The sequence below is a fragment of the Pseudorca crassidens genome, chromosome 21 (genome assembly GCF_039906515.1).
Source record: "Pseudorca crassidens isolate mPseCra1 chromosome 21, mPseCra1.hap1, whole genome shotgun sequence".
NCBI lineage: Eukaryota > Metazoa > Chordata > Mammalia > Artiodactyla > Delphinidae > Pseudorca > Pseudorca crassidens.
The window spans coordinates 37,885,683-37,912,563 of record NC_090316.1 but is presented as its reverse complement, the minus strand read 5'-3'; the positions used below and the strand labels follow the sequence as shown (position 1 = coordinate 37,912,563).

The 26,881-nt window shown below is 49.2% G+C and overlaps 1 protein-coding gene across 6 annotated transcripts; it reads left to right on the top strand.

Moving 5' to 3' along the window:
* On the top strand, positions 1-26,881 carry DCTD (dCMP deaminase). Of its 6 annotated transcripts, none has more exons than XR_010939596.1 (6): positions 17-209; positions 2,160-2,274; positions 2,859-2,994; positions 22,015-22,131; positions 22,699-22,821; positions 23,693-23,789. XR_010939596.1 is itself a non-coding variant. In XM_067721958.1 (6 exons), the coding sequence occupies exons 1-6, from the start codon at positions 37-39 to the stop codon at positions 25,815-25,817; spliced, it is 717 nt and encodes a 238-aa protein (XP_067578059.1). In that variant the 5' UTR covers positions 32-36; the 3' UTR covers positions 25,818-26,881. The 6 variants fall into 6 exon arrangements, 5 of the variants coding, with proteins under 5 accessions (XP_067578060.1, XP_067578059.1, XP_067578064.1 ...); XM_067721958.1 differs by lacking the exon at positions 22,699-22,821 and adding an exon at positions 25,739-26,881 and having other exon boundaries at positions 32-209; XM_067721963.1 differs by lacking the exons at positions 17-209; positions 22,699-22,821 and adding exons at positions 555-652; positions 25,739-26,881.

Sequence of the window (26,881 nt, the reverse complement as noted above, 5' to 3'; positions counted from 1 at the left end):
TGGCGTAGGAAACGAAGCCGGCCAAGCCCAGCGCTTATGCAAATGCAGCTTCGAGGCATTTGTGCCTTGAGGGCAGCGCCTCCCCGCCCGACCCGGTTCGCTGCCTGCCAACAAACCCCTCCCGCGAGGAACGGTGAAGCTGCTCCGGCGACGTCGCAGGCCCGCTCCAGGGGCCCAAACCGCTTCCCCTCAGTCCTGCCCCGAAAAAAGTGAGGAGGAAAAACCCCAAACCCTCGCCAGCAACCGCTGAAACGACCCTCAGATCCCGAGATCTGAAACTGCAGCGGTTTCGAAGAAGTCGGAGGCCTGGGCGCGGCCACCAGCCGTGCCGTCCGAGGACCCGGGGCGGCGGGGCGACCGTGCAGGTGCCGGCCCAGCGGCCTCGGCGCTCGTTCGCGGGCGCCAGATGGAAGCCAAGGGCGAAACCCAAGCGCCGCTACGGCACAGGGGGCGGGCGGCCCGGGCGCGGCCGCCCGTGCGCCAGCCCGGAAGGTCGCCGGCCGGCCGGGACGAGGAAGCGCTGGCGACCTGGGCGTGGAGACCCGCCACCTTCCGGCCACGCGGCGGCCCCGCCTCCTCTGCCGACTTCCTTCCCGGGCGGGACGGCGGGACAGTGGCGGCGGCGGCGGCGGGGACGGGCGCCGGCCTGCAGGTCGCGGGCGGGGAGCGGAGGGGCGGCCGGGGCAGCGGGCGGCCGCGGGGACGCCCCCTCCCTGTCCAACGTGCTGCCGGGGAAGCGGCGCGGGACCGGCGGCGCTTGGTCAACCTGGCGGGGCGCGCGGCGGCCTCCGCGGCTTCCGAGAGGAGCTGCCACGTGGGCGGCGGGGCCGGTGGCTGCGTCCCGGGGTTGGCCTCGAGGGGCGGGAGGAGCGTGGCTTGCGGCCGGGCCGGTGACCAGCCGTGTCTCCCTGGGTCCGTTCTGCAGCGGGGCTGCAGGGCACCAGTGAGCGCTAATCCTAAGCCGGTAGTAAGTTCCCTTCCCTCCGCTCTCCTTCCTCGCTCTCCTTCCTCGCCTGGCCTCCTGCCTAGCCAGCACCCCTCCGGGCCCCCAGCAGCGGTTTTGGATGCTGCCCCTTAAACCGCGTGGTAAACCAGTTCCGTCCAGCGTCGCTTCGCGTTAAGAGGGTTTACAGGACCCTTAGGATCGGGGAAGCGTACCTAGTGGGTAACCAGGTTCCCAGCAGGCACCGACGTGCTGCACGGTCGCGTCAGCTTCACAGCGAGGTCCCGAAGCCCAGCTGTTGGGAAAGCCTCCCCATCCTCAGCCCTTGACATTAAAAATCAGACTTTTCCCTGAGAGCCACCGGGTTTCTGCGTTGCCCTCCTTCCTTGCCCTTGGTTCCTCTCCCTTGAAAGGATCCCCCCACCCGCTTACTGGAAGCTTTAGGTCCCTTCAGGGCTCTCTTCCTGTTGGAGAGACCGCTTGTGCCTGCCCGGGAGTAGAGCGCAGTGTTACCGAAATCTTGCCTTACTCACGACACTTGGCAGTCTTCATCGTTTCTCCTCTTTTGGTTCAGTACTCACAGTGGATAACGTCTGTCCCACCTGGGGAACCTAAGCGAAAGGGAAGGCACACATGACTATCACAGTTGGGACAGCTCCAAATGGAATCCAACTGGCATGGAGAATAATCCGGTGTGGTTTAGGGAGAGTTGCTTATATTCTCTGAGCCTGTCTCTAAGAGGGATGTTAGTTACCTTTAGCTCAGAACGAGGCTTCAGTGAGATAATGTGTATAACCTTCGGTGTCTGAACTATATTAGATGATCAATAGTTGTTCTCCTCTCCCTTGCCCTCTTTTGCTGGCTCCATGTGATAAGGGAGAGAGGTAAAGGATGCCAGTGATATGTAGGGCAGGCATGTGTAGTAACCGGCAAAAAAATCCTATGAGAAAGCAGTAAATAGGTGTAATATCTGGGGATGCGCAGCCATACAAGCCGAATCCAAACTTCCGAAATAGTAACTTCATTTCTTATTTTTTTTTTTTCTGAAGACCAGAGACCGTCTGGGGTTCATGTGCTGTGATTTCTGATTGATAAATGTAAATTGAAATTGTCTGAGTTTGGAGATCCAAAGTTGAAATGTGCTTTGGGTTGAACTGGAAAGCAGATTGACCAAAATGTGTTTGCCCACTGCTATTTTGTCGTGTTTTTCTTCTAGGCCCAGCATGAGTGAATTTCCCTGTAAAAAACGTGATGACTATTTGGAATGGCCTGAGTATTTCATGGCAGTGGCCTTCTTATCGGCACAGAGGAGCAAAGATCCAAACTCCCAGGTAAGTGAGTTGTTTTTTTTGTTTTGTTTTTTTTTTTGGCGGTACGCGGGCCTCTCACTGTTGTGGCCTCTCCCGTTGCGGAGCACAGGCTCCGGACGTGCAGGCTCAGCGGTCATGGCTCACGGGCCCAGCCGCTCCGCGGCATGTGGGATCTTCCCGGACCGGGGCACAAACCCGTGTCCCCTGCATCGGCAGGCGGACTCTCAACCACTGCGCCACCAGGGAGGCCCGGTAAGTGAGTTTTACAGGAGAATGTTTGGACACTCACAGACACGGAGGTACCTACAAGTGAGCAAATTACAAGAGGAAGAGGCTCAGTGGACACCTGCCAACTTACAAAAAGCAGAGGAAATCTGCTGTCTTTTGTGCTGCATTCCTGCCTGCTTACCTCTTCCTGTGAGAGAGTAAATTGTCACATGCCATCGTTCACTGCCTCTCGTACCCCAAGGAGACAGAGCTCTTAGCCCCTCCAGAAGTAGCGTGCCCATCTTGGAGCTCTGCAGGCCTCTGGTCTCCCTTACTGCCTCTCCACTGGCAGACCAGCCACCCGAAGTCACCAAGCCTTTGGGCATGTCTTCCTGTAGGTCGGAGCCTGCATCGTGAATGCAGAAAACAAGATTGTGGGCATTGGGTACAATGGAATGCCAAATGGATGCAGCGATGACCTCTTGCCTTGGAGGAGGACAGCGGAGAGTATACTGGATACCAAATACCCTTACGGTAGGGCATGTTGTGTGTTCCATTCTGCTTGTGTCATAGCCTCGGTGAGTGCTTAAATACGGTAGATGGTCAGAAAGCCTCATCTTCCTTTTCAGTTGTTACCGACAGCTGGAAAGAAAAAAATTCCTATTGAAGTACCCCAATTTCCCCTAAGTGCCAAAGGGAGCCAAGAAGTGGAGGCGTGGTAGTGGTCACACAGCCTGGCCCTGGGGCCAGGGCTCTCTCATGGGCCTCGCGTGTTTCACTGGCGGTGGGCTTCCCTGCAGAGTGCCACAGCCCCCGGGGGAGGTGGCCCTGCCATTTGTTTCTTGGCTACTTGGGAGCGGGGCCAGCTAACCAAGTACTGGCCAGGGCTTTGCTCTGATGAGAAGCAGCGTGCATTTCCATCTACTGAGGAAATCTGGCTCAAGCTCGTCTCTGGGAAGCAGGACACAAGCTGTGAGCTGGACACCCGGAGAGGGATGATGCAGTCGCTTGCTCCTGTTTCCCCGGGCGCCGCATTCCCAGAGTGGCCGCTGGCCAGACCGCGAGCCAGATGCGCACGCGAGACCTTTGGCCTGGCCAACTCTGGTTTTCATCTTTAAATTAGGAGAGGATGCTTGTTATAATCTGTTGGCTATCTGAGCCCCAGGGGGACTCGCTTCAGAGATTATCTGGGAGTGACCAGCCAAGCCTCACTTTTCCTTTAATTCCCTGGAGAATATGCAACTAATGCTGTAAAGAGGCGCATTGGGCTGCATATGCTGGTTGCTGAATTTTCTTAACGTTTGGACCTGAATTTATGTCTGGAAATGAACAGACTGCCTCTGCTGGAAGTGCCGTAGATGCAGGCCATCCGAATGGGAAAGCTATGCCCTCAGGAAATAAGGGTCCGGTGTCATGTGAGCCCTTTCTGTTTCATTGGCTCTTCCCTGCTAGGTTTTCCTCTGGAGTTTTTCTCACGAAGAGCTCCAAGTCTACATGTAGCCTAAGTTATATATTTTTACTAATGTTCCTGGGCCTTAATCATGTTAAATAAGCCCCATAAATTTCTTTCTAAGCTGCTTCAGGGCAACTGCTTCGTTTTTGAAAGAAAAAGAAAAAAAAGTGCCTGGAGGTGGAGAAGGAATTGAAGAATGAGACTGGGGAGATCTACAAAGCACTCAGGGTTCTCAGGGAATAGAACAGTTCCGTGATTAAGGGGATTTCATTGTCGGGTTAGTCCATTTAACTCGCCCCCTTGGCAGAGAAGGAAGAGTCGGATCCCGGGGAAAAGAGGGTAGAACTGCCCTCTCAGCCTCAGCTTTATAGCCGAGTGGAGCGCGGGAAAGATGGCGCCAGTGTATCTGAGAAACTCGTGGTCACCCTGCTGTTGGTTCTGTGTGCTTTCAATGATGAGAAAGAAGGGAAATGATTCGTTCATTGTAGGCACACGCAAAGGTGCTTTTTCACAGGACAGTTCAAGGTCCCATATAAAGATGAAAGGGTTGATGAATTCAAGGTCCACAGTGATGTGTGTAAGGACCGCAGCCCGTATTCACTGAGTCAGGACAGTGGGCTGTGGGTCCCGGCGCTGAGCTTCCCTGTAGAGGAGTTCCTGGGAGGTGTCAGTCTGTGACGCTGAGGCTGGTGACAAAACGATGCCAGTGGTCTGCACGGCGTAGAGGGGTCCTCACTGGTTACAGGGCGGCTCTCCCGTAGGACCTGTGCCTCCTTCAATCACCATGAGCCCCAGGCACATTTCTGGCAGTGACCTAGAAGCCCAAGGCTTTGCAGCATATTTACCATCCCCCGACTTCCCACTTCCAGAACGTCTCCAGTAGCTAATTGTGTTGGTTCTGAGACACTTGCCTTTTGTCCAAGTTGGAGAGTACCTTTCAGAGCTCCTTTCCAGAAGGAATTAAAAAAAAAAAAACCCACACCGGCATTTGTCCAGCTCCACTGGTTGTTTTCTATTGAATGGTTGCTGCGTTTCAGGGCACTGGTTGTCTGTGTGCATTATTTTTTACTAACCATGTGATACCTCTAGGTTTTCAAAGCTCTTTGCCCCTTACTTATCAATTATTCATTTTACATGTAGCCGTGTTAGAATGTAGACAGTTTTCTTTCACGAGAGTAAGCCTATAATTTGATGTGCCGTAAAAGTCGGAGAACGTATTGAGTGGTTTTTAAAAGGCATTTAGTATCACTACCATCATAATACATGTAAAGATGGGCTTTAAGTCTGAATAACTATGACTGGCTGTAAAGTATCCACTCGGTCTGGTCTTTTGAAGGGATTTTGGGTCACAGAGAAGTAAATGTTTAGGTAGCCTTGGATGTAATAGAAATGTTCGCTGCTAATTGACTAAATGCAAATTCTTTTTTTCTGTTTTAAGACTTAAAGAAAATTAATTAAAAAAAATAAGTGATGGGGCTTCCCTGGTGGCGCACTGGTTGAGAGTCCGCCTGCCGATGCAGGGGACACGGGTTCATACCCCGGTCCGGGAAGATTCCACATGCCGTGGAGCGGCTGGGCCCGTGAGCCATGGCCGCTGAGCCTGCGCGTCCGGAGCCTGAGCTCTGCAACGGGAGAGGCCACAACAGTGAGAGGCCCGCATACCGCAAAAAAAAAAAAAAAAAAAAGAAGTCAAAAAAAATAAGTGATAATGTGTGGACTTGGGTGAGCGTTAACGGCGGCTGGGCTGCTGTCTCAGGGATGACTCTGTGTCCATCCCTGTAGAGGAGCTTTAGACGTTATCTAGATTCCAGACCACTGGCTTCCTAATTCTTCTGAGTATATGGGGACCCTCTTTTAAATGTCAAAAAAAACCTTCCAAGACCCCTATATAATGCTAGTTAAACTAGTAGTATCTTTTTTAAACAACTGAGGTGTAATTGACATAGAAAGTTATATTAGTCACAGGTATAGGACATGATGGTTCGTATGTATCAGCATTTGATATGTTTACAAAGCTTTTTTTCTTACCATGAAGATTTGCAAGACCTACTCTCTTAGCAACCTTCAAGTGTGCAGTACTGTATTATTATTAACTACAGTCACCATGCTGAACATCACAGGACTTCATTTTATAACTGGAAGCTTGTACCTCCCACCCACCTACCCCCTCTGGCAACCACCCATCTGGTCTGTGTATCTGTGAGCTTGTTTTTGTTTTTTAGATTCCACACAAAAGTGAGATCATACCTTTTATTAGTATCTTTTGAGTAAGAAGATCCATGATGACAAAAAGCTATTTGATATCAGTAACACTTTGCATTAATCTGAACTTTCCTGATGTTTGGAAAAAAGTGTGTGTAAGTGCTAGACATATGTTTGCCAGTCTGTGGACCGTCCCTGTAGCCCTGGCAGAACCTCGGTGGTACCTTGGGGTTTGTGCCCACGGGGTCTAAGCTACCCACTTCATTCATGGATGGGAACCTGAAGGCCCAGAAACGTTAAGTAACTAATACAGTGCCACACAGGCAGGGTGACATCGTCTAATGCCGAGGCCAGCACTCTGTGCTTCCTTGCGGGGGCGGTGGGGCACAGGAATTCGGCTTTTCTGAAGCGGGTACATGGCAGCACAGTGGGCCACCCATTTTCTTCTCGCTATGCACTTGAACAAACAGAGGTTTCGATGAAATGACCCCCCAGAGGTCGAGAGCTCAGGTGGTGGTGCCCTGCGCCTAGGATGAAGCAGGAAGCCGTTTGCCCCTGGCTTCCCTTCACATTTCTCCCAAGGGGAGCTTGGGAGCTGTGTAAGTTTAAGTTTACTGGTTAACATATATAGCTTAATTCTCCTTATTAATTCTGTAAGTTTGGAAGTCATTAGTCTTGATTGACACTCTGTGGAAGGGGAGGTAAACACAGAATACGTGTAACGGAGTAGGGAGATGGTGTTTTTTCTGGGCTGTGTCTCTAGAGAGGCATTTTTAAAGGGTGTTTTTGTTCTTCCAGGCTTAGGATCAAAACTTCATTGAAACGATTTGATTATAATGTGGTATTAATATGGAAAATGAAAATTCCCCCTGCCAAGGAAACTGCCTTTTATCTCATCTTTTTCCTGAGAAATCCAAAAGATAGTATGATGTCAGTAACAGTAAGTGGCAGGAAGAAGCCAGCGTTATTATAGTGACACCTTTTCACATGAATGACAATGAAAAAAAAACTGGAAAGGAGCAGATATATCTAATTTACCTTGTAAAAAACTTTGGAAGACTTTAATTTTTATGAGGGGTGGTTGCTAACCCCAGAGCGAAGCGCTCAGCTGACACTTTGAGTTCCTTTCTCTTCGTGCGATTCATCAGTGAAGCACCTTTAATCAAAATACCAATTTTATAAAATGGAGGCGAAACACTTGTGGTAATTCAGAGATCACTCTTTCCTCAGGTTTTCATAACCAATTTTGATGACATGGTTTACAGACCAGAGTGCTGGCATAGAATCAACTTCTTTCTTCCTTGGGAGCCATTGTTAAACTTCACGTTTTTAACAGAGCTCCCACGCCCATCAAACTTGAATGCATTTTCCTGCCATGCTGGTTCCCATAGAGGAAGGGATTTGTGGGGAAGCAGGCCTCTTTGCTTGGCCTCCTCTTCCATCCCAGTCAATCAAGAAGCCAGGATTGCTTTGGCTGTTGCATCGCACTCGTGGAGGGGACCATAGTCTTGATGTCCCAAGATGGGGGTAGCCCCACACTCTGATACATCAGGCAGACATAGAGGCATGAGACTTTTTCCAGAGTCAGTTCATATTTATGCAGGAAAACTCTCACTGGTTAAGAATCTGCGCTTCCACTGCAGGGGCCGCGGGTTCGATCCCTGGTCGGGGGACTAAGAAATCCCACATGCCGTGCAGCGTGGTCAAAAAAAAAAAAAAAAAAAGTATAATGCTGGGAAGGAAAATGCTGGAAATGAATTAAGGCAAGAGTTCAGCGTGGCAGCTTGAAACAGTTTTGCCAGCGTGTGGCAGTGCTTCTTTAAATTTTCTATTTAAATGTAGTCTTTATTTTTCAGATTTAGCATGTTGTTAAGCATGCGTAGATGTCGTTTTAGTGATTACTTAGCCATTTACCTTTTACCCCTTTGAACACTGACATTTTCCCGACTGCCATGCATGTGATGTATTTCTTTGGCATCCAAAAGGTTAGTCTTGAGAAACTAATTTATCAGGAAGTTAGGAGGCTGATCCTTCTTAAGCTGCAACTTACTCACAACGTAAGAGCTTCTTAGTAATTAAGACCAAATTTATTCCCTCAGCCGGTTGAAATTGAATGCCCTCTGGTTTTGTTAGGCAGATTCATGGATTTGATGACTTGCTGTTTCTTTTCCTGCAGAATTCTAATTTCACTGGTGGCGACCCAACATCCCTCCCCTGCCTAGCCATCCAGTACTTGTGGCCTGACAGTGGGCCTAATTAGGGACTTTTGTACAAAATAACTAGTGTAATCAATGGAAAACCTTGGAGCAAGTTTACAGTAAAAAAATAAAGTATATTGTTTTTAGGAAAAGAGGGGCAAACTCGGGTTTCACCGTGCGGTGTTTTAGACAAACAGGGAAACACAATGGCTTATGAATGAGGCTCCCCCCAGCTTAACATAAGTGTATTTCACATTCAGGTATAAGTGTTTATAAACAGCCTTCAGAAAAGAATAAATCATGATTTTGTTCATTTATTTGATTTTTATCTATACATTTTAATCTATAAATTCAGGGCTAGTTATTTTCTAAGAGCTAGAGATTACTGTTTCACCATGAATGTCTACAAGGGATGTGTAGTAACAGTGTATTGTAACTACCTGTCCTGAAGAGCAGATGTAGGAAAAGCTCAAATGCTTATCTATAGGATCAAACCTCCCCTGAAAATACACATATCGGTCTTTGTCTGTAAAAAGTCAGTTTACTTCATGGACGTTTATAATAAAACTTAAAAATCATTCAAGGTTAGTGATTTCCAAATTGATGACCAGGAAGGGGGCTGAAGTTTGTCTTTGTACAGTCTCTCTAAATAAAAGGTTTGTTGAGAGATTAATAGCGTCAACAGAATTTCAGGGCCACACTCAACCTATTTTAGGTTGTATTAAGTATGTGAGCTCATTAATTACCTGAATGATAAATATAACTTCTTTAATTCTCTATGTTGATAAGCCTTTGCTTAGAAACTCAGGGTTGCCATCATCGTGGTTCCAGGGAGCACCTGACACTCCTTGAACCTTGGAGTCTTTATTCTGTTGGTCTGTTCTGTCAGTTATGTGGGTTTTGATTGATCTATTCTGAAATTGGCCTGAATTATTAAGGTTTTGTTTTGAGTTTTTTTCATCAAGACTCTATCTTTCATAAGCTTTGTTAATACTGGTATTAAAGTAGAATATATATATATGTATATAGTTTGCTCCCAGAAATAGGCAATAAAATCTGGTTCCCAGAGATTTTTGCAACTATTTATATTGTTTATTACTTTTACTTCTTAGGACTTTTGTTTTATATTTGCGTGGTACCATACAAACCTTTAATATGCATGTTGGCTAAGAAAAGCTCCACAGTGCTTAAAATGACAATTATCAGGTTCAAGTGAGAGAATCCTAGACTGACTGTCCAGAGCCGGGGCTCCAGGGGTGGTGTATGTACATAAACCCAGGGATTGTGGGGTTGTCAGATACACGACTTGACATTCACTTCTCAGTATCTTTTTGAAATAAATGATCACTGAGGACTCCTCCAGTTCTAGAGTTTTCGGGAAAAATTAAACAATATAGCTTTGATTTTATTTGATTAGGGTGCTGTTTCTCTGCTTAAGGGGTTTTAAGGGTGTTCGGGAAGCATCCTGGGGTGAAAGCTGCAGTAAACAGCTGTTGATGGCAGCGACACAGAGGGACCGTGCATCTGTGCGTGTGGACAAATTAATAGAGAGAAATAGGCTTTGTTCCCCCGCAACTCCTTCTAGTGATTCAGATCTGCTCCAGTTCTGAGATGAATATAAACCGATGGAGATGGTACACAGAGTGTAGGTTACCCCACAAACATGGATGAAAAAAGGTTGGAGGACAGCAATGAAGAAAAAGACCCCGTGCGTAAATACAAGAAAATATGTATGAAGAGAGGAGAGACACCTAGAACTCTTTGGAGACAGGAGGTTATTCTAAGACCAAATAGAAAGAAAGGACTTGAGAAATCCTTTTGTGAATCAGTCCGTGTGGTGATGTTTATTGAAACATGGATACTGGCCTGGCTTCAGGAAATCCCTTGATAAATGGAGAATATTGGTGAAAGCAAGGTGGTTGGAATGTGCCCGTCTTCTCTCTGCTCATGCCGTCTGACGCGCAGGTCCTAGCCAGTGCATGGAGGTGTAAATTTCATCTGTGTGCTTTCAAGTGATAGATGCCATAGTAAATTTAAAAAAATATTGAATATGATAAGTGAGCATGAATTTTTAAATTCTACAATTAAAAGACTTTGTTCAAAATGCCATTAATTTTGAGTTTAGGTGGAAAAGGGAAGCAGAATTCCTCATGTCCTTTTTCCTTCTGCGAGTGAGTTATAACTTCTAACTTGAGTTAGAAATTGAAATAAATACAAATGAGTCATCTACTCATATCAGGTTGAGTTGTCTGTTGGTGAGTTCTTAAGGCGTCTTGCTTTTTAAAAATTGTAACTATATTTTATAATACATGACATTTTTCCGAGCATGTTCACCTGTAGTTGTTCATTTACTCAGCAGATACTTACAGGGCATCTATTTTATGTATTCTGTGCCAGGCGCTCTCCAGCAGTAAATAATGTACATGTTCTCTGTTCAGGGAGCTTGCAGACTGATGGTGGAGCAGGTAGACATGAATGGGATAAACAGATGGTATTGAATGTTTCTTTCTGAGGAAGTGACTGTTACACAGAGATCTGAAGGATTTGATGGGCCCCCGTCAGGTAAAGATGGCGTAATGGGTGTTTGGGGATGGGAACCACGTTCCACAGAGAGAGTTGCTTGGGTGAAGGCCCTGGAGGAGGAAGATCTAGATCACTGTGCAGCAAGGAGAGCGTCTGGCCCAAGCCTGGCGGGTGAAGGCCGGAGTAACACGGCAAGGCTGGGGGCCCGCAGGGTCAGGAGTTTGGGGGGTGTGGGAAGTGGGTTGTTTGGGGGCAGGTGGAAACAGGGACACAGCCGGGGGCAGCTGCAGGAGGCCGGGCGAGAGGGCAGTGGGGAGGAGGTGGGGAGAGGGGCACTTGGGAGGCAGCATCATGAGGGCTGGTGGTGCGGGGTTGGGGAGGGAGAGCCGCTCCTTGCAAAGGTTCTGGTTGAGCGCCTAGGTTTGGGGGAGGGGAGGGGGGGAGATCTGGGCCTCTGGGGTTGAAGGTGTGTGTAAGAGCTCCCAGGGAGGGTGTGAGGTCGGCGGGTTGGGTGTGCGAGCGGACAGCCGAGTCAGCGTGGCGTGCCAGCACTGGGTGGCATCACGGGTGTAGGCGAGGTGATGCAGGGAGAGGGTGCAGAGGCCGGGCCCTGGCCAGATCCCTGAGCGGCGTTTGGGGGAGTGGAAGGGCCCGCAGAGAAGGGCTGTGGTATCAGGAAGTACACAGGGCAGCGCTTCCGGAAGGCGGGAGGCCACGCCAGAGGCTGCCGAGAGGTCCGGGAAGGTGGGCATATGCCTGTGGGGTTTAGCACCGCGCAAGTCGTGCTGGCAGCGCAGAGGGCAGCTCCGTGGGGCGGGCCCGCTGGAAGGCAAACTGGAGCAGCTGAAGGAAGAGCAGAAGGCGAGGAAATGGGCAGGGCGGATGCAGATCCGGTTTTGAGATGTCTGGGAAGAGAGCAGAACGGCAGAGGCAGCCAGCAGGGAGGGGCCAAGGCAGAGGTGCGCGCCGTCTGTCCGAGGGGAGGGTCCGGGTGTGTTTGTCTGTCATTACAGCACGCGTTTGCCTGCCCCTGAGGATGGTCCAGGAGGGGGAGATGGCTGAGGATGTGAGGGGGGTGGCCCCCAAGCTCATGGGTCAGCAGTGAGGGGAGGACGCCAGGCGAGGGCAGAGGGGCGGTGACAGCCAACCTGCCACCTTCGGGTCATGGCGTCACAGGTGGAGACATGATCCACTGCAGCATTCCAGTGGAGGATGAGGGCGGTCACGAGCTGAAAGGGGACGGAGGCAGACTAGAGGTGGCTGTGTGGGGCAGGGAGCCGGGCCGCCCTGGAAACGTAGGACAGGGTCGCAAGTGTAGTCTCTCCTGGGAGTCCTGAGTTAGATCCGGTAAGCCCCGTCTTCTCCACCCCAGACCGGGATCCGCGCGTCACCCGAGGTGTGCCTTGCAGAGCTGGGATCGATTAGAACACAGGTCCTGACTGCTGTTCCAGTGCCCTTCGGTCAGTCCCTGTTCACCTTTAAAAGCAGTTAACGCGAGAGGGAAGCTTTGAAGCTTGACAGTGGGTCTTTCCGTCACAACGCTGTCCAGCAGTGGTGAGTGTTCTGCTGCTATCTGTGCTTCCTCAGGACGTATTAGACGTCAAGCAATGTATGTATCGCGCGTGGACAGTGGAAAGGGAGGTGGGCTCAGCTCACACTGTCTCCACTCCCTCCTCCTTCTGACCTGGTTGTCTGTCCTTAGCACACAGGGAAGCAAAGTAATTAGAGTTCTGGGGGCTTTATCGTCAATAATGGAAACACCGCAGCCAGGAGTCTCTTTAGCCCTAAGCACTACCACTGGGGCTAAGTGGATCCCCTGGGTGCCCTGAGTTGCTGCCAGCAGCCTTAGCAAGAGGCAGTGAGGAGAAGGGGGCAGGGGAGGGAGGGAGGAAAAACGCCTGTCCTCCTGTCTGCCCAGCCGAGCAGCCCGGGAGGAGAGGTCAGGCGGCACCGACATTTACCAAGTCCATCTTCGGTGCTGTGCTCATCACAGATTTTAGTCCTGGTGGCGGGTCTCAGAGGCAGGTCTTTGTGTGTGTACAAAGATCACAATTTTTATGTTTTTAAACTTTAATTTAATTTAATTTTTTAACATCTTTATTGGAGTATGGAACTACCATACGACCCAGCAATCCCACTACTGGGCATATACCCTGAGAAAACCATCATTCAAAAAGAGTCATGCACCACAGTGTTCATTGCAGCTCTATTTACAGTAGCCAGGACATGGAAGCAACCTAAGTGTCCATAGACAGATGGATGGATAAAGAAGATGTGGCACATATACACAATGGAATATTACTCAGCCATAAGAAGAAACGAAATTGAGTTATTTGTAGTGAGGTGGATGGACCTAGAGTCTGTCATACAGAGTGAAGTAGGTCTTTTTCTTTCAGGTTCATAGGCCAGGAGGCTGAGGCTTCACCGGATGCAAAGGGTCATTCACACTAGCAGCTGGGGGCAGGGGCAGAGTCTGAGGAGACGGCTGGGGTACATGCAGGAGGAAGCGGGGCTCTGGGGCGTCTCTGGACCAGCCCAAAGCCTTGTTCCAGGAGTGGCCTGGGCCACAGGCAGCTGAGCCTGAGGCTTCATGCAGAGCCTGGAGGATTTAACTGCCTTTTTGAATTTTTTTTACATTATTTTTATTTTATTTTTTTAACATCCTTATTAGAGTATAATTGCTTTACAATGGTGTGTTAGTTTCTGCTTTATAACAAAATGAATCAGCTATACGTATACATATATCCCCATCTCTCTTCCCTCTTGCGTCTCCCACCCTCCCTATCCCACCCCTCTAGGTGGTCACAGAGCACGGAGCTGGTCTCCCTGTGCCATGTGGCTGCTTCCCACTAGCTGTCTATTTTACATTTGGTAGCGTATATGTGTCCCTGCCGACTGCCTTTTGAGGGAGCTCATCCTCTTCAGATCCCAGATCTGGCCAGAATTCCCTTGTGCTGTCCTTTTCTTCCAGCAGAGACCTCCTCTCTGGGCACAGGTGGTAACAGAACAGACTCCAGATGTTTTCCAGGGGCAGGGCTGGGATCCTCTGCACTATCACTGCTCCTTGTTTTTATTTTCACTTACAACCTTAGACTGTAATAAGGGACGACTCTCCACTGAACTATGCGCCCCTCAATGCCAGAAGCTAGGAGGGCGCAGTTGCTTTATCTTCTCAACAGAAAAGCCACTAACTGTGCAGGGGGTGGGGTTGGCGGGGCAGTCGTATCCAGTTCTTAGCAGAGGGGTTCCCACTGTTTGGGGTGTGGCCAGGTGAGCCCCAAGTGCTGTCACCTGTCGCCTCTGCATAGGAGGGCCCTGCTTCTGGCTCCCACAGGTCTTCATCATAGCAAGACCCAGCTGGATTGGGCGCCGCTGTTCTCAGAAAACACGTGCAGTTCTGCCTTGGTAACAGTGGCTTCACCGGCAGAATTCTCTCTAGTTCACAAAGCGATTTTCTGCCGTGCTCGGCATTGTAACCTTGCGAGCTAGGAAGGGAAGGTACTCGTGTTCCTGTTCATCGTTGATGAGGCTGGGCTTGAACCCTGGTGCCCCGGTGCAGGCAGATGCCAGGTTTTAGCCCCCTTGGTTCTGAAAGCCATCTGTAATCCAGATACATTTTTCTGCAGGAACAATATTGCCTGCGGATTCAGCTCCCCTCTGTCTACAAACGGTGCATTTGAGCCCTTGTTTCCTGGGTTTTTGCCACACTTCCCGCCTTCCGTGGCCTTTCTTCTGCGGTGCCTGCAGCCCTGGCTCTGGTTTGTCCGTGCTTGGGCGTCTCCTGCCTGGCGGGGCATGGGCTCTGCAGGGGGGACCCGCCAGCTCCTGCAGTGCCAGCGCCCAGACCTGTAGGCGCTCTGCCGGCAACCAAGACTTAGAACGACACGCATCTGGGAGGCGTCTACAGTTGGAAACCACTTTCCCTCCCTGCTGCAGCCCGGCGCCAAGGGATGCTCCTCCGGCGGGGGTAAGGGGGGACGGGGATGGGCAGAGCTCTGTGTGAGAAGCCGTGGGAGGGAAGTGGGCTTTGGAACATTAGCAGCTGTCAGAGAGGAAGACCGTGGCGGGGGCTCTGGGGCAGAGGCTGAGAAGCGCGGGCGGGGTCCACCAGGCCTGTGCCGCTGGGTTTGTCTCGGAGAAGTAATGTAGTTGTCCCTTCCTGAGCCGGTTCTCCCTCTCCCCTACCCACCGTAGCCTCAGATCCTTTGACGACTCGATAGCGAGTCCAGTCACTGCCTTACCAACATGGAAACTTCATGGAGCGGAGGTGAGGCAGAGGGGTGACGTTGTTTGGGGCCAGATTCTGGCTTTGGATTGGGGGTAGCCGTGACAGTGAACACTTTGCGACCTTTGTGGGGTGCTGGGGGTGGGAGGTTGGGGAAGGGTTAAATCTGGAGGCTACTCTCTTGTTTAGTTCTTGACTTGAAGGATGGGTCCTTTGCAGGCTGGCGGTGCTAGATGAGGCCGTCAGGACATCTTTCAATAATTAAGAAATAAGTAGTTGCAATTCCGTCCCAACTCCTGAAGCAGGGAAGCGCTTCCCTAAATGGATCTGAGGAGTGGGTGCACGCCCCACCCCTCAGCGGAAGCCTCCGTCGGGCGCCTGAGGGGCACCCAGAGCAGGGGGGCACCCGTGCTCTGAGAGAGACGGGTCCGATTCAGCCACTCTGATCCCTGTATGACGCCGGAAGTCAAAACACTTGGACCCTGATTTCAAGAAGTAATGACCAAGAGCTTTGTCATCAGAAGTGGAGTATCTTGTAAAAATTAACGTTGCGTTATTTTTTTAAATGCACAGGTCAGCCTTGAACTCGGGTACCCCGTTTTGTGTCAGTTATTAATTGCAGGCTGGAGCGTCCCACCTTTTCACGGCCCTGAGCGCACCCTTCTTGGCTCTCGAGTCCGGACCCTCCCTCTTGGCAGCAAGCTGAAGTGTCCGTGCTCAGAACGCTGGTGGCCGCCTGGCCCCGAGAACCGTCACAGCCATCAGTCAAGGGCACGGGGGCAGTCCCCAGGGACGCCGAGCACGCTTGTACAGACCGGCCTGGAGCGTGTTGGCAGAAGGCAGGGCAGGTCGGGCTAAGTTCCACAGGTGCTCTGTGTCTGGACCTCTTTCCTGCTCCTAACCCAGCTGTGTCACCAGGCTGCCCCACTTTCCAGGTCAGCCCTGGTGGAATAGCCCTCAGGCCCCAGGAAGTCATTTTCTTCAAGTAAAAATCCTGCACTACTAAAAATGAGGAATTTTAAACAACCTGGAGGCTTTCTCTAACTGGAATAGAAACATAGTTTTCCTGACCCCAAATTTTATCAGGCCCCAGTATCTCCCATCATGTCCTGGTAGCCACATGACGATCGGTTTGGGGTAAAATCGCGCTGTTAAATTATTTGTGCAGCAGTTAGCAATTGTTTAGCCTTATTCTGAGGGGTTTTTTTTTAAACCTATTTAAGTAACCTTAACAATGCTGCTGTCTGAAATAGATGTTGTATCAGTCTTACATGAAACGAGATGAAAGTTAAATCTATAAAATGTTGAATCTCTTAAATCTAACCAAGGATGGAATATATCCTGTTAATTTGTCAAACTTCTAGAGAAACGCCTACATGAGACAGTAAGGATTAATCAAGCCCTAGTAAGAGGGAATTTGAAAAATACAGTTTTCTAATTATGCAGTCTCTTCTCAGCGGGCCAAGGTTAATGCAGTTCTGAATTCTGACAGTTAGTAATAGGAAAGAAAAAAAAAAGACCAAAGCGTTTGAATTGTCTTATAGTTACCTGAAACAGAGGTTCTCCTTCTATCAATCAAGAACTTCATACGCGTTAATCTGGTATTTTCAGCATTTGATTCTTTTCCTTTTAAACAATGGAGAATCGTTGAAGCTTCCTGTGTCACTTTGTGTTTAACAGATACAATGTAGTATTTGGAGATTTCTTTGGCTTATTGCTCAGCCACTGATGAGTAATTCTAGGTAAATGGAAAGTTTGTCTTCTTGTGTGTTTATAACAATTCAGCTTCTTTTGAATACTTTCTAGACACTGTATCTTTGGAATACTTGGTCCTGATTCCTGCTCTGAATGTAGAAACTAGGCTTATCTCGAGGTCAGTAGCAGAGCCATCCTCCTTCGTTGGTTTTTGTACTCAGCCCTATTTGTAGTTCTTGCTGCAGCTCTTCCGAAGCCACATCATAAAAACGCTAGCACTCAAAAAAGATAAATGTATTCTTTAATTTAGTGCCATCAGATATCTACGGAGTGTTTCTATCATAGTGAGAAAAGTTACAGAGAAGACTCAGCCCACCCAGAGAAGAGGCCTGCAGAGAAGGTGGGAAAAATTGGGGTTAGAAATGTAGATTTCAGGGTTTTACAAGTAGATCTGTTCTCTCAGAATCTACGGATGGATGAATCCTTAAAGTCCAGGACTATGGGAGGAAAACGAAAGAGCAGGCTTGAGCCTTGGGAAACGCCCAGAAATGTGAGAGCAGCACAGGGACCCACAGAGAGGTGGTCTGGTGATGCTGAGCGGGTTAGAGCGGGGGTGTGGGGTGGTCATGCGTCAAGGGCCAGCAGAGCAGGGAGCCCAGAGACTGCAGCCAGAAAAGGACTGCGTTTAGGTAACTATGAGGCCGCCCGGCAGGGTGTGGGGATGGCCTCCTGTCGGCTCACGGAGCAGATCCGACACATCACGTCTCTCCCCAGCTACGCACCACACGTTGGGGGCTTGGAATTAGCCCTGCAGGAGTATTTCCACCACAGAGATCGGCAGAGGCTATAAATTAGGGCTTAGTTTTTTGTTTGTGTGTTTATAGTAGTTGGTTGTATGCGTGTAGTAGCACGTTACAGAGGCCAACAGGTTTCCACAGACTGGTATTTCTTAAGCTTTTTACACGGCGACGCAGCAAACATAGTTTACACCCGAAACAGTTTTCAGGAACCTCCTTAACCTTGCCACGTGGGATGCATTCTGATCTCTCGCCTTCTCTTTCCACCTGTTCCCTTAAAAAGGAGGAAAAAATGCTGTTTATAACTCACTAAACTGATTTCAGGACGTACAGCTGAGAAAGCCTTGTTTTACAGAAAACTAGAGGTTCTATGTGCATCATAACGCCAAGAGGTGATTATTTTAAAAATAGAGTAGCAGTTGTAGATAAGACAGTTTCATCTCGAAAGGAAGAAGAAAAGAGACGCAAAGTGCTGAAAAGGCAGCGTCTTCAGAATGGGGGCTAAGTGTATGTGTATAAAGAAGAAGAAATGGGGCCGCGGGAGCCTGCACCACAGGAGACGCCTGGTGAGGGGCTGCCGAGAGCAGGGCCCAGCCCTTGGCGGCAACAGAAGAGAAGCCTCATGTTTTGTTGCGACAGCCTGTCTTGGAGAAGGTCAGCTGTTCTAGAGGTTGAGGGAAGGAAACTGGACACATGGGGAAAAGCTAAAAACCGGATTCCCTTGGGATGGTACAAACTGCTTTTATTTAGTTAGTTGGAGCCACTGTTATTCCTGCAAACCAAAGAGCACAGCTTTAAGTGGCAAGACTGGGCCTTGAACCCTGGGCTGACTCCCGTAGCAAAGCTGTTTTTCCAGACTTGCCTGAGAGGACGCGAATACAGGGAAGGACGCTCGGCCTTGCGGTCAGGCCAGCCAGGGCCCCGGAGCAAGCCCGTCGCAGGCAGGCCCTGCTGCTGGGCGCTCCTTGGGCCTGGAACGGCCTCCTCCAGGCGGTTACCTGTTAAGTGACCAGTGGAGATGCCAGGCCAGGTGAATGAATCCCCAGCCTCCGCCCTGACTGGCCCACGTTAAACAAGCCGAATGGACAGTCGTCAGTCACGTTGGTCTGCCCAGAGGACAGTCTGGGGCCCGAGGCCTGTCTGCCTGGTGCCGCCTGGGCGGATCAGCCCCAGAGAGAAACACAGGGCGGTCTTGGAGGGTCAGGGCCGCAGAGACTGGAGGCCGTGGTGCCGAGAGGCCAGCCAGGCCAGAAACGCACAGCCTTTCAGACTTGAGGATCTGGACCCACAGCGCAGGGGGTCACGAGGTGGGAGGGGCCCGGCTCAGTGTCAGGGGCTTCGCGGGCCAGGGGTTCCTCCCCTCGACCCTCAGGTGCAGGCTCGGGAAGCAGGTGCCCGGTGGCTGGGGGGGGTGTTCGCCACGTCTGAGTTTGGGGTGTGCGGTGGTGAACGAGGGCAGCGAGGTGTGGAGGGGACGCCTGAGTTTCGCTCTTGTCTCTGTCTGCTTTTGAACGTGTGGGATTGTGGGTTGTGACCTGTTCCCTTTGCAGAGCCTCACGTGCGCCTGGCACTCAGCTGCTCTAAATGCCCGGGAGGCCTCTTGTTTCTCTAACGAGAAGCTTTGTGTTTTCCGTCCTGTGATCTTGTGGTTAAGAGAAAGGAAGTCTGTTTATAGTCCAGCGTGTTATTTCTATAAACCACCCTTTACACAGGGGCGTCGGATGCTGCACGCGAGAACCTGTTTCATCTGATAGTTTTCGTTAATGAATCCAGACGTAGTATATTTTGCCCCAGGCTGCCTCGGATGAATTAGAGGAAGACACTTGTAGTCAATGTGACAATTTTTAGAGATTCATAAGAGGACGGTGTCATAGAGTTTCCTAACGGATTCAGAAACTCTGGTCCTGAATATTAATACCAGCACCATCAAAAAATAGTTATCAGGTGGGAAAGCATATTTTTGATATTTGAATTCAAGAGGACTTTCTGTATTTCCCCACGTTGCCATCAAGAATTGGAATCTGAATTTCCTCCTTTATTCACTCAGTAAATATTTAACACCCGTATGTTCACGGCATAGCATTAGGCTCAGGGAGCTACACAGAACCTAGAAGCCTGGGCTGTGTCCTCAAGGGGGAAATAAAAGCAACAAGTTCCTCTAATTGTTTTTACACTGAGCAGTGTTGATACCAGCTTGGGAACATCTCGGTCACCAGGGAAGGAAATGGGGCCGGGGGGCCCCTCCGAGGCCAGTGCCCTGACAACCCTGAGGGTCCCCCCACCCCTTGGGGTTTACGGGACAAGGTCTCAAGGAGCCAGGCTCGGGTCTGTCTGCAGCCAGTGAGGATTGTTCTCTGATGGGCTGTGATGTGATTAAGCACGGCTGTTTTTTTTCCCTTTAGATTTTCTTAACAATGCCAGAGACTGTTCATTTCTACACACAACTAAATCGTGGTGTTCGTAGGCTAAGGTGAGCACTCGCCAGGATCTCCTGAGAAGGCTGCAGCTCGGCTTTCTGCCTGCAGGATTGCAGAGCTGCTGCAGGACTCACAGGGACACTTGCAACGTCCCCTGAAGACGGGAGGCCTGGGAGGACGGTGGACCGGGGTCTGTATCCTGTCTGAGCCAGAGTGGGCCCCCAGTAAAGTTTATTGACTGAGCGAGGACATTCGAGCTAAAGTGTGCAAGAGCCATGAGTTTAGGCCACTCTTCTTTTAAGGCCTTGTCGACTAAAAGAAAAACGCAGAGTGTAAGAGCCGGGAGTTGAGTTTTATTCAGGGTCTTGCTGAGGACCAGAGCCAGGAGACAGCCTCTCAGAGACCCTCTGAGAGACAGCTCTGAAGACGTAGCGAGGGAGGTCCATATATATACGGTCTCGGCTAAGGGGCTTGTGCGGTCAGCATACAGCATAACCAGTCACAAGGAAGAGATATCTCAGTTGATGAATTTAGTGCTTTCCTAAGTATGGGAAGATGCAAGAATCTGGGTTCATAAAAAGATTTTCTTGGAATTGATCCCTAATTTTTCCTGAATTGTGTATCTAACTAAGGGCCTGTTGTGCCTGTTTTCCCAAAGCACAGGGTGCGTCCTCCCGTTCTTTGCCCTGAATTCCTTTCAGGGCGCACGGTAGGTCAGCGGTGCCGTGGCTGATGACTTGTCTTGTAGAACTGGGTGGTGGGCAAGAGTCTTTGCTTTACAGCCTCAGTGCTCCTGGACGAAGGTGCTCAGGGTAGGAGGGTGATAAGTTGGAGACAGAGGGGGAGACCTTCGAAGGCCCCCATGTTTATAATTAGAAGTTTTGTATGATTTGGACCAGGGCCAGATGGTAATTCATTCAGTAAACATTTATCTAGCACTCGTGTGCCTAGAGTGTGTTAGGGCCCCTGCAGATGTGAGAGGGTTCTACACGGCAGTGTTTTCTAAACGTGTCTGCAGCTTAGAATCATGAGGGAGGATCTCTGAAAAATGCCAAAGCCTAGGCCACACCCCAGACCATCACGGTCTCCAGGGGGGGGACACAGACATGGCGGTTTCCTCCTTGGGGGGTTCCACCAGGCAGACAAGTCTGCGAATCACCATCACAAGGAGAACAGTTTTAGAGAACGCACCCAGAAAAGTAAGTAATGATATTAGAAGTCAACACAGCAGCTCACAAAGCAGGTCGGGGGTTCTGGAGTAGATCCGAGAGGCGAATACTACAAGCCCCCTCAAAGGAGCACCTGTGGATTGGGTGGTGGGAACACCTAGCCTGGCAGCCTGGGAAGATGGGTGGGCGTCAGCAGGTGCGGGACAGGAGAGGAGGGAGCCTCCCCAACCTTGAACCCAGGCAAGGCTGGGGATGACCTTGGATCACCATTTGGGGATCACTGACCAGTCTGGCAAGAACTTGACTTTCCACGGCCATTAAGTGGATGGATGGTTTTCGTAGGGAAGACAAACCGCTGGTTATCCGATGGCATTTTTCTTTGGTGTGTGTGGGCTGAGGGCCATGAGGTGCAGCAGATCCCTGGGGACAGAAATGCTCAGCTTCACTTCCTGATTGTCTTGCTCTCAGAGTTGCCCTTTGCCCGCTAGTGGCCCTGGCGAACATCCCTGCGTGTGCGTTACCAGCACACAAGTGAGCCGTTTTATGCTGGTGGTTCCGTCCCCGCCTTGTGGGTCTTGGGGAGCGGTGAGCCATCGCTCTGCTTGGGGTGGATGGGGACAATTGACCTTGGCCCCTCCTGGCTGCTGTAGGTGCTAACAGACCCAGGGCTGCTGCGGTCCACGCTGCTCATCGCCAACCTGTCAGACCACGTGGCCTGCATTCCTCAGTACTTTCCGTCTCTAATCAGTTTTTTAAAAATTGAGCCTGTTATCTGTGTTATTTCATAGGGGCAAATGGAATGCCTCAACACTCTTAGCGAATTCTTCATGAGCTTGCAATCTAAGTTTTTCTTTCTTTCTCCTTCAAACCCACAGTGTGCCACGCCGAGCTGAATGCCATTATGAACAAAAACTCAGCAGATGTGAAAGGCTGTACCATGTATGTCGCCTTGTTCCCGTGTAATGAATGTGCTAAGCTCATCATCCAGGCAGGTAGGACCCGGGCCGTTCCCATTTGTCACATTTGCATTGCTGCCTGCTCACTGCAGATGTGTTTGATCTTAAATCGCTATTGTTTAGATCTAAATTAACTGCACTATCAGCTTTGCAAGATATTTCCTGTGTTTTGTTTTTGAATGGTGCCAGGTATTCTAAGACTAATTGCATCCTCTGTGATTCTTAGCATGTTTTTAATTTAGTTTGCAACTTCCCAAACTGCAAGCTGCTAAAAAACACCACCAGCATTGCATGTACGTACTGTCAATTTACTGTTCTCTGACATATTGTGCATAGATTAGGGGGGAGGGAGAGAAGTGAACTTCTGTCAGAAACAAGGTCAGCTGGGAGTCTGTAAATGAAATTTTAATTTGTATCTAATATATGGGAGATATATGAGGACCTAAACATCTCTTTGCATATAAATGTCATAAGACTCAAATGGTACAACTTGAAGTTTTTCTTACATTACTGTTACCATAAGTCTGCACCATTGTGTTCGGAATATTTCACCTTTTTCAAACTGTCGCATCTAAGATTCATCTACACTTTATCTCCATAAAGCTCTCAGCTTGAGATTTAAAGACTTACCACGTTAGCCAGATGTGTGCTTTAACGGGGCTGTGTATCCCGAGCCCTGGATCTCTGAGCAGAAGCGGTCTGGTGGAATCAGGATCAAAGATCTCAGTTAAGGAGTCTCGTGGTCTCCCTCCCTGGGGGTGTACGACCCTTCGCGAGTTTTCCTCGCCATCCTTAGCACAGCGGCGGCGGCAGGTGCATGGGAAGAGCAGCCTCCTGTGGTCCCTTTTTTTTTTTTTTTGGCGGTACGCGGGCCTCTCACTGTTGTGGCCTCTCCCGTTGCAGAGCACAGGCTCCGGACACGCAGGCTCAGCGGCCGTGGCTCACGGGACCAGCCGCTCCGCGGCATGTGGGATCTTCCCAGACCGGGGCACGAACCCGTGTCCCCTGCATCGGCAGGCGGACTCTCAACCACTGCGCCACCAGGGAAGCCCCTGTGGTCCCTTCTGAGGCTTGTGGAGGAGCGAGTGATTGTCAAGTGCCCTCCATATTCTTGGCCCTCAAGTTAGAACTGCCTGGTGAGACAGGGATAGGAAACAGATCTGCCCTCTGTCAAGCTGGCTTGAACTGGTCTGCAGAGCCATTCCTGGCAGCACGGTGGTCCTCATCTCTGATTCTGCCCGTGTTCTCCACCACCCCCGTTAGCCTCTTGAGTTAGGAGTCGTTGCCTTGCGAATAAAGAATATTTGATTGCCTGCAGTAAAGAAAATTTGTTAATCGGATCAAGGCTTGACTATTTGACATGTTTTCACTTTGCATTTATTTAAAAAAAATCCATAAAGACTGGAGGGCAGATTAAGTAGCATCCATGTGCTGCTGTATTTGAGAGCAGCAGATACATATTTCAGTCACTGGACATTGTGTGCTCCCACCCTCAGGAAAGTTGATTAATCAGACTCCTCCAGGGCTTCCGTCCGCATGTCTCTTGTTGTATCTCTATGTGCACATAATGAGGTTTCTTTCATTGTTGCCTTTTAAGGGATAAAAGAAGTTATTTTCATGTCTGATAAATACCACGACAGCAATGAGACAAGAGCCGCGAGGCTCATGTTGGAAATGGCCGGGGTTTCCTTCAGGTGAGTGGGAGGCGTGTGGAGGAGAAGGCGCTGGAAGGCCTGATGAAGAAAACACACTTGACCTTGTCTGATGTTTAATTTCTATGTGGGATGCCTGACCTCCACACTTGGAAGCATCTTTTTATTTATGTTATTTATTTTAAAAATTTATTTCTTAATTGAAGTATAGTTGATTTACAATGTTGTGCTAATTTCTGCCGTACGGCAAAGTGATTCAGTTATATATATGTATACATTCTTTTCCATTATGGTTTATCACAGGATACTGAATATAGTTCCCTGTACTCTACAGTAGGACCTTGTTGTTTATGCATCCTGTATATAAAAGCTCACATCTGCTGACCCCAACCTCACACTCCGTCCCTCCCCCAACCCCTCCCCCTTGGCAACCACAAGTCTGTTCTCTATGTCCACGAGTCTGTTTCTGTTTCCTAGATAGGTTCATTTGTATCATATTCTAGGTTACACGTATAAGTGATATCATATGGTATTTCTCTTTCTGACTTACTTCACTTCGTTTGATAATCTCTCGTTGCATCCATGTTGCTGCAAATGGCGTTATTTCATTCTTTTTCATGGTTGAGTAATATTCCATTGTGTGTGTGTGTACACACACGCACACGCACACACACACACACACACACACACAACATCTTTCTTATCCATTCATCTGTCGATGGACGTTCAGGTTGTTTCCATGTCTTGGCTATTGTGAATAGTGCTGCTGTGAATATAGGGGTGCAGGTATCTTTTTTGGATTAGAGCTTTGTCTGGATATAGGAAGCATCTTTTTAAATATGGTGGGCTAAGGCTCTAAAGATTATTCTAAGGGTAGATTTTATGGGCAGTGACAGAAGTAACTGCAGACGATCTGTAATGACTACACTTTACTGTTAGTAGATTTCCAGGGCTTGAACTAATTATTCTGATAGTGAGAAATTTTAAAATTCACAAGTTTTATAATATTAACATTAAATCTTTTTGCAGATGTAACAACTCTGGCATAAAATATTTAAGGTGAAAATAACCTGCCAGGTTGGAACGCTGGGAATTCTCTTTACAGTCGTAGTTTAAACCGAGATTTTAAGTCATTGATATTTATATGCTTTACCTTTGGTAGGCGCAGATTGGGAGGTATGTGTTACTCACAAGTCAGTTCAACCACCTTTGGTTTCTGGTAGAAACTTCTTTTAGACTGAAAACTTTTGAAGAAGTTCCTTTATAGTCCTTGTGTCAGCAGTTGGGGTCCTTGTAATTGGTAACGTACCTAACCTTTTGGGTTACTCATTAGGGATATAGGTTATACGTAATGAATCTCTTGCACTATTGTGCCTTCTGAGACACAATTTATTTACATAATAATTAGATATTTACTGTATACTGATTTTTTTTAAGGAATATGTTTAGTCTCCATGTATGTTCTTTTCACCTGCTTGAGAAGGTATATTAATGAGTAAAAAATATCATGGGTTTATTTTACTTCTGCATTTATAGAACATGGTTTTAAAAATGACTCCACTAGAGCTGGTTGTTTCGTATTGAGAGCAAAAGAAAATTTGCTCTTTTTTTTTGCTTTAGAGCAATTCCAAGTTGGCTGCAAACATTTCCTAGACAATAAGATAAATCTGGTGGGGAAACTAGTCATTGGATGTCACGTCATGCAGCTAACTTGTTAGAAATCCTCTGACTTCCCGATAATTCATGAACTCAGCTAGCTGACGAACACACAAACCAAGCCGCCCCATGCATCTTTTTCTGTCTTAGTCTTTTCCGGTCCGTGCTTCTCTCGGTATGGTGCACTGTAATTGGCTCCTATAGAGACAAAATATGAAGCGAATACCGGGAATTTTTTTTCCTCCCCGCAGAAAATGTAGGTTAAGCCAAAGTAAACAAATGGCTCTAACTACTCACTAGATAATATCTTTATATGTTTTGTTTCTTACCTTTAGGAAATTCACACCAAAGTGCAGCCAGATTGTCATTGACTTTGATTCAATTAACAGCAGACCGAGTCAGAAGCTCCAGTGACTTACATCTCATTAAGTCTCCAGAAGATCGGATTATCCTCTTCTGAGAAGCTGCTAATGCCTTTCATCTTAAAGTTACACATAACTTTTTAATAGCCGGGACGGCAAAAGTCGAAGTGTGAAGAATGTAAAAGCTCAAATCTTCCTGACTCGCGCTCCTGTCACGTGGAATCTGCATGTGTTGAAACTGTCGATTCAGGGTGTAAAATAAAGGAGCTGTGGGTGCGCACGGGGCTGGAGCGGGCATCTCCCCTCCTGTCTCCTGGTTCGCTGGGACGCTGGTGGCTGCGCAGAAGGGCGTCAGCCGTGCGTCGTCCACTGCGTTTCACAGCCGCTCTTCAACGCCACGTGTGCTGGGAGGACAAATAACTGTGGCTGTGTGCCTGCCGGGATGAGCAGACACGCTGATCTGAACATCGGGCCCGAATGAAGCAGCGCATGTAATGCCCTTGGGGGAAGGAAAGGAGCCGCAAGACAGTAGCATTTAAGTGTTTGCTTTTGAGAGTTGAGGGGGCCCCCAGCCGCCCAGCCACCCGCCCAAAAGTCCTGGACGGGGTGCGCCTTCGTCCCGGCAGATGATGAGCGCAAGTGAGCGGGCGTTCTTTCCCCGCTCTGCTGTCCTGCCTCCCACAGGGCGGTGCCGCGGTGTGCCTCTGCATGGTGGGGACTTCTGTTGTTCGTGCTTCTTATTCTGGCTTTGTGGGTGACACAGAGCTCTTACATTAGTTTATTTGAGTAATGAGTCGTGCCCGGGGAAGGCAGCCCGTCGCCCTGCGTCGCCCGCAGGTCCACACCCTGCCCGGGGGCGGAGCCCCGCACCGCTGCTGCACGTGCCAGCACGGTTCATTCCCAGGGCTGCTGTCTCCCGTCCTGTAAGTGAAATGAACGTGAGGAGGTGTCAGTTCCGTCCAGATCTCCTGGTGACAGGAGCTCACTTGCGCTCCTGGTGCCCTGCCTTCATTGACACACATCTCACCTTCCTAATCACTTCGATTTGGGGGATGGGTAGCAGTGCACCTTGTCTTTAATCTCATTTCATTTTTATTAAATGTGCTCAGTGCCTTC

Coding starts and splice junctions, on each gene's coding strand:
- DCTD (XM_067721958.1), top strand. CDS start 37: ATGCAAATGCAGCTTCGAGGCATTTGTGCCTTGAGGGCAGCGCCTCCC. Junction 2,275..2,858: donor GCAAAGATCCAAACTCCCAG/GTAAGTGAGTTG, acceptor GTCTTCCTGTAG/GTCGGAGCCTGCATCGTGAA. Junction 2,995..22,014: donor GGATACCAAATACCCTTACG/GTAGGGCATGTT, acceptor TCAAACCCACAG/TGTGCCACGCCGAGCTGAAT.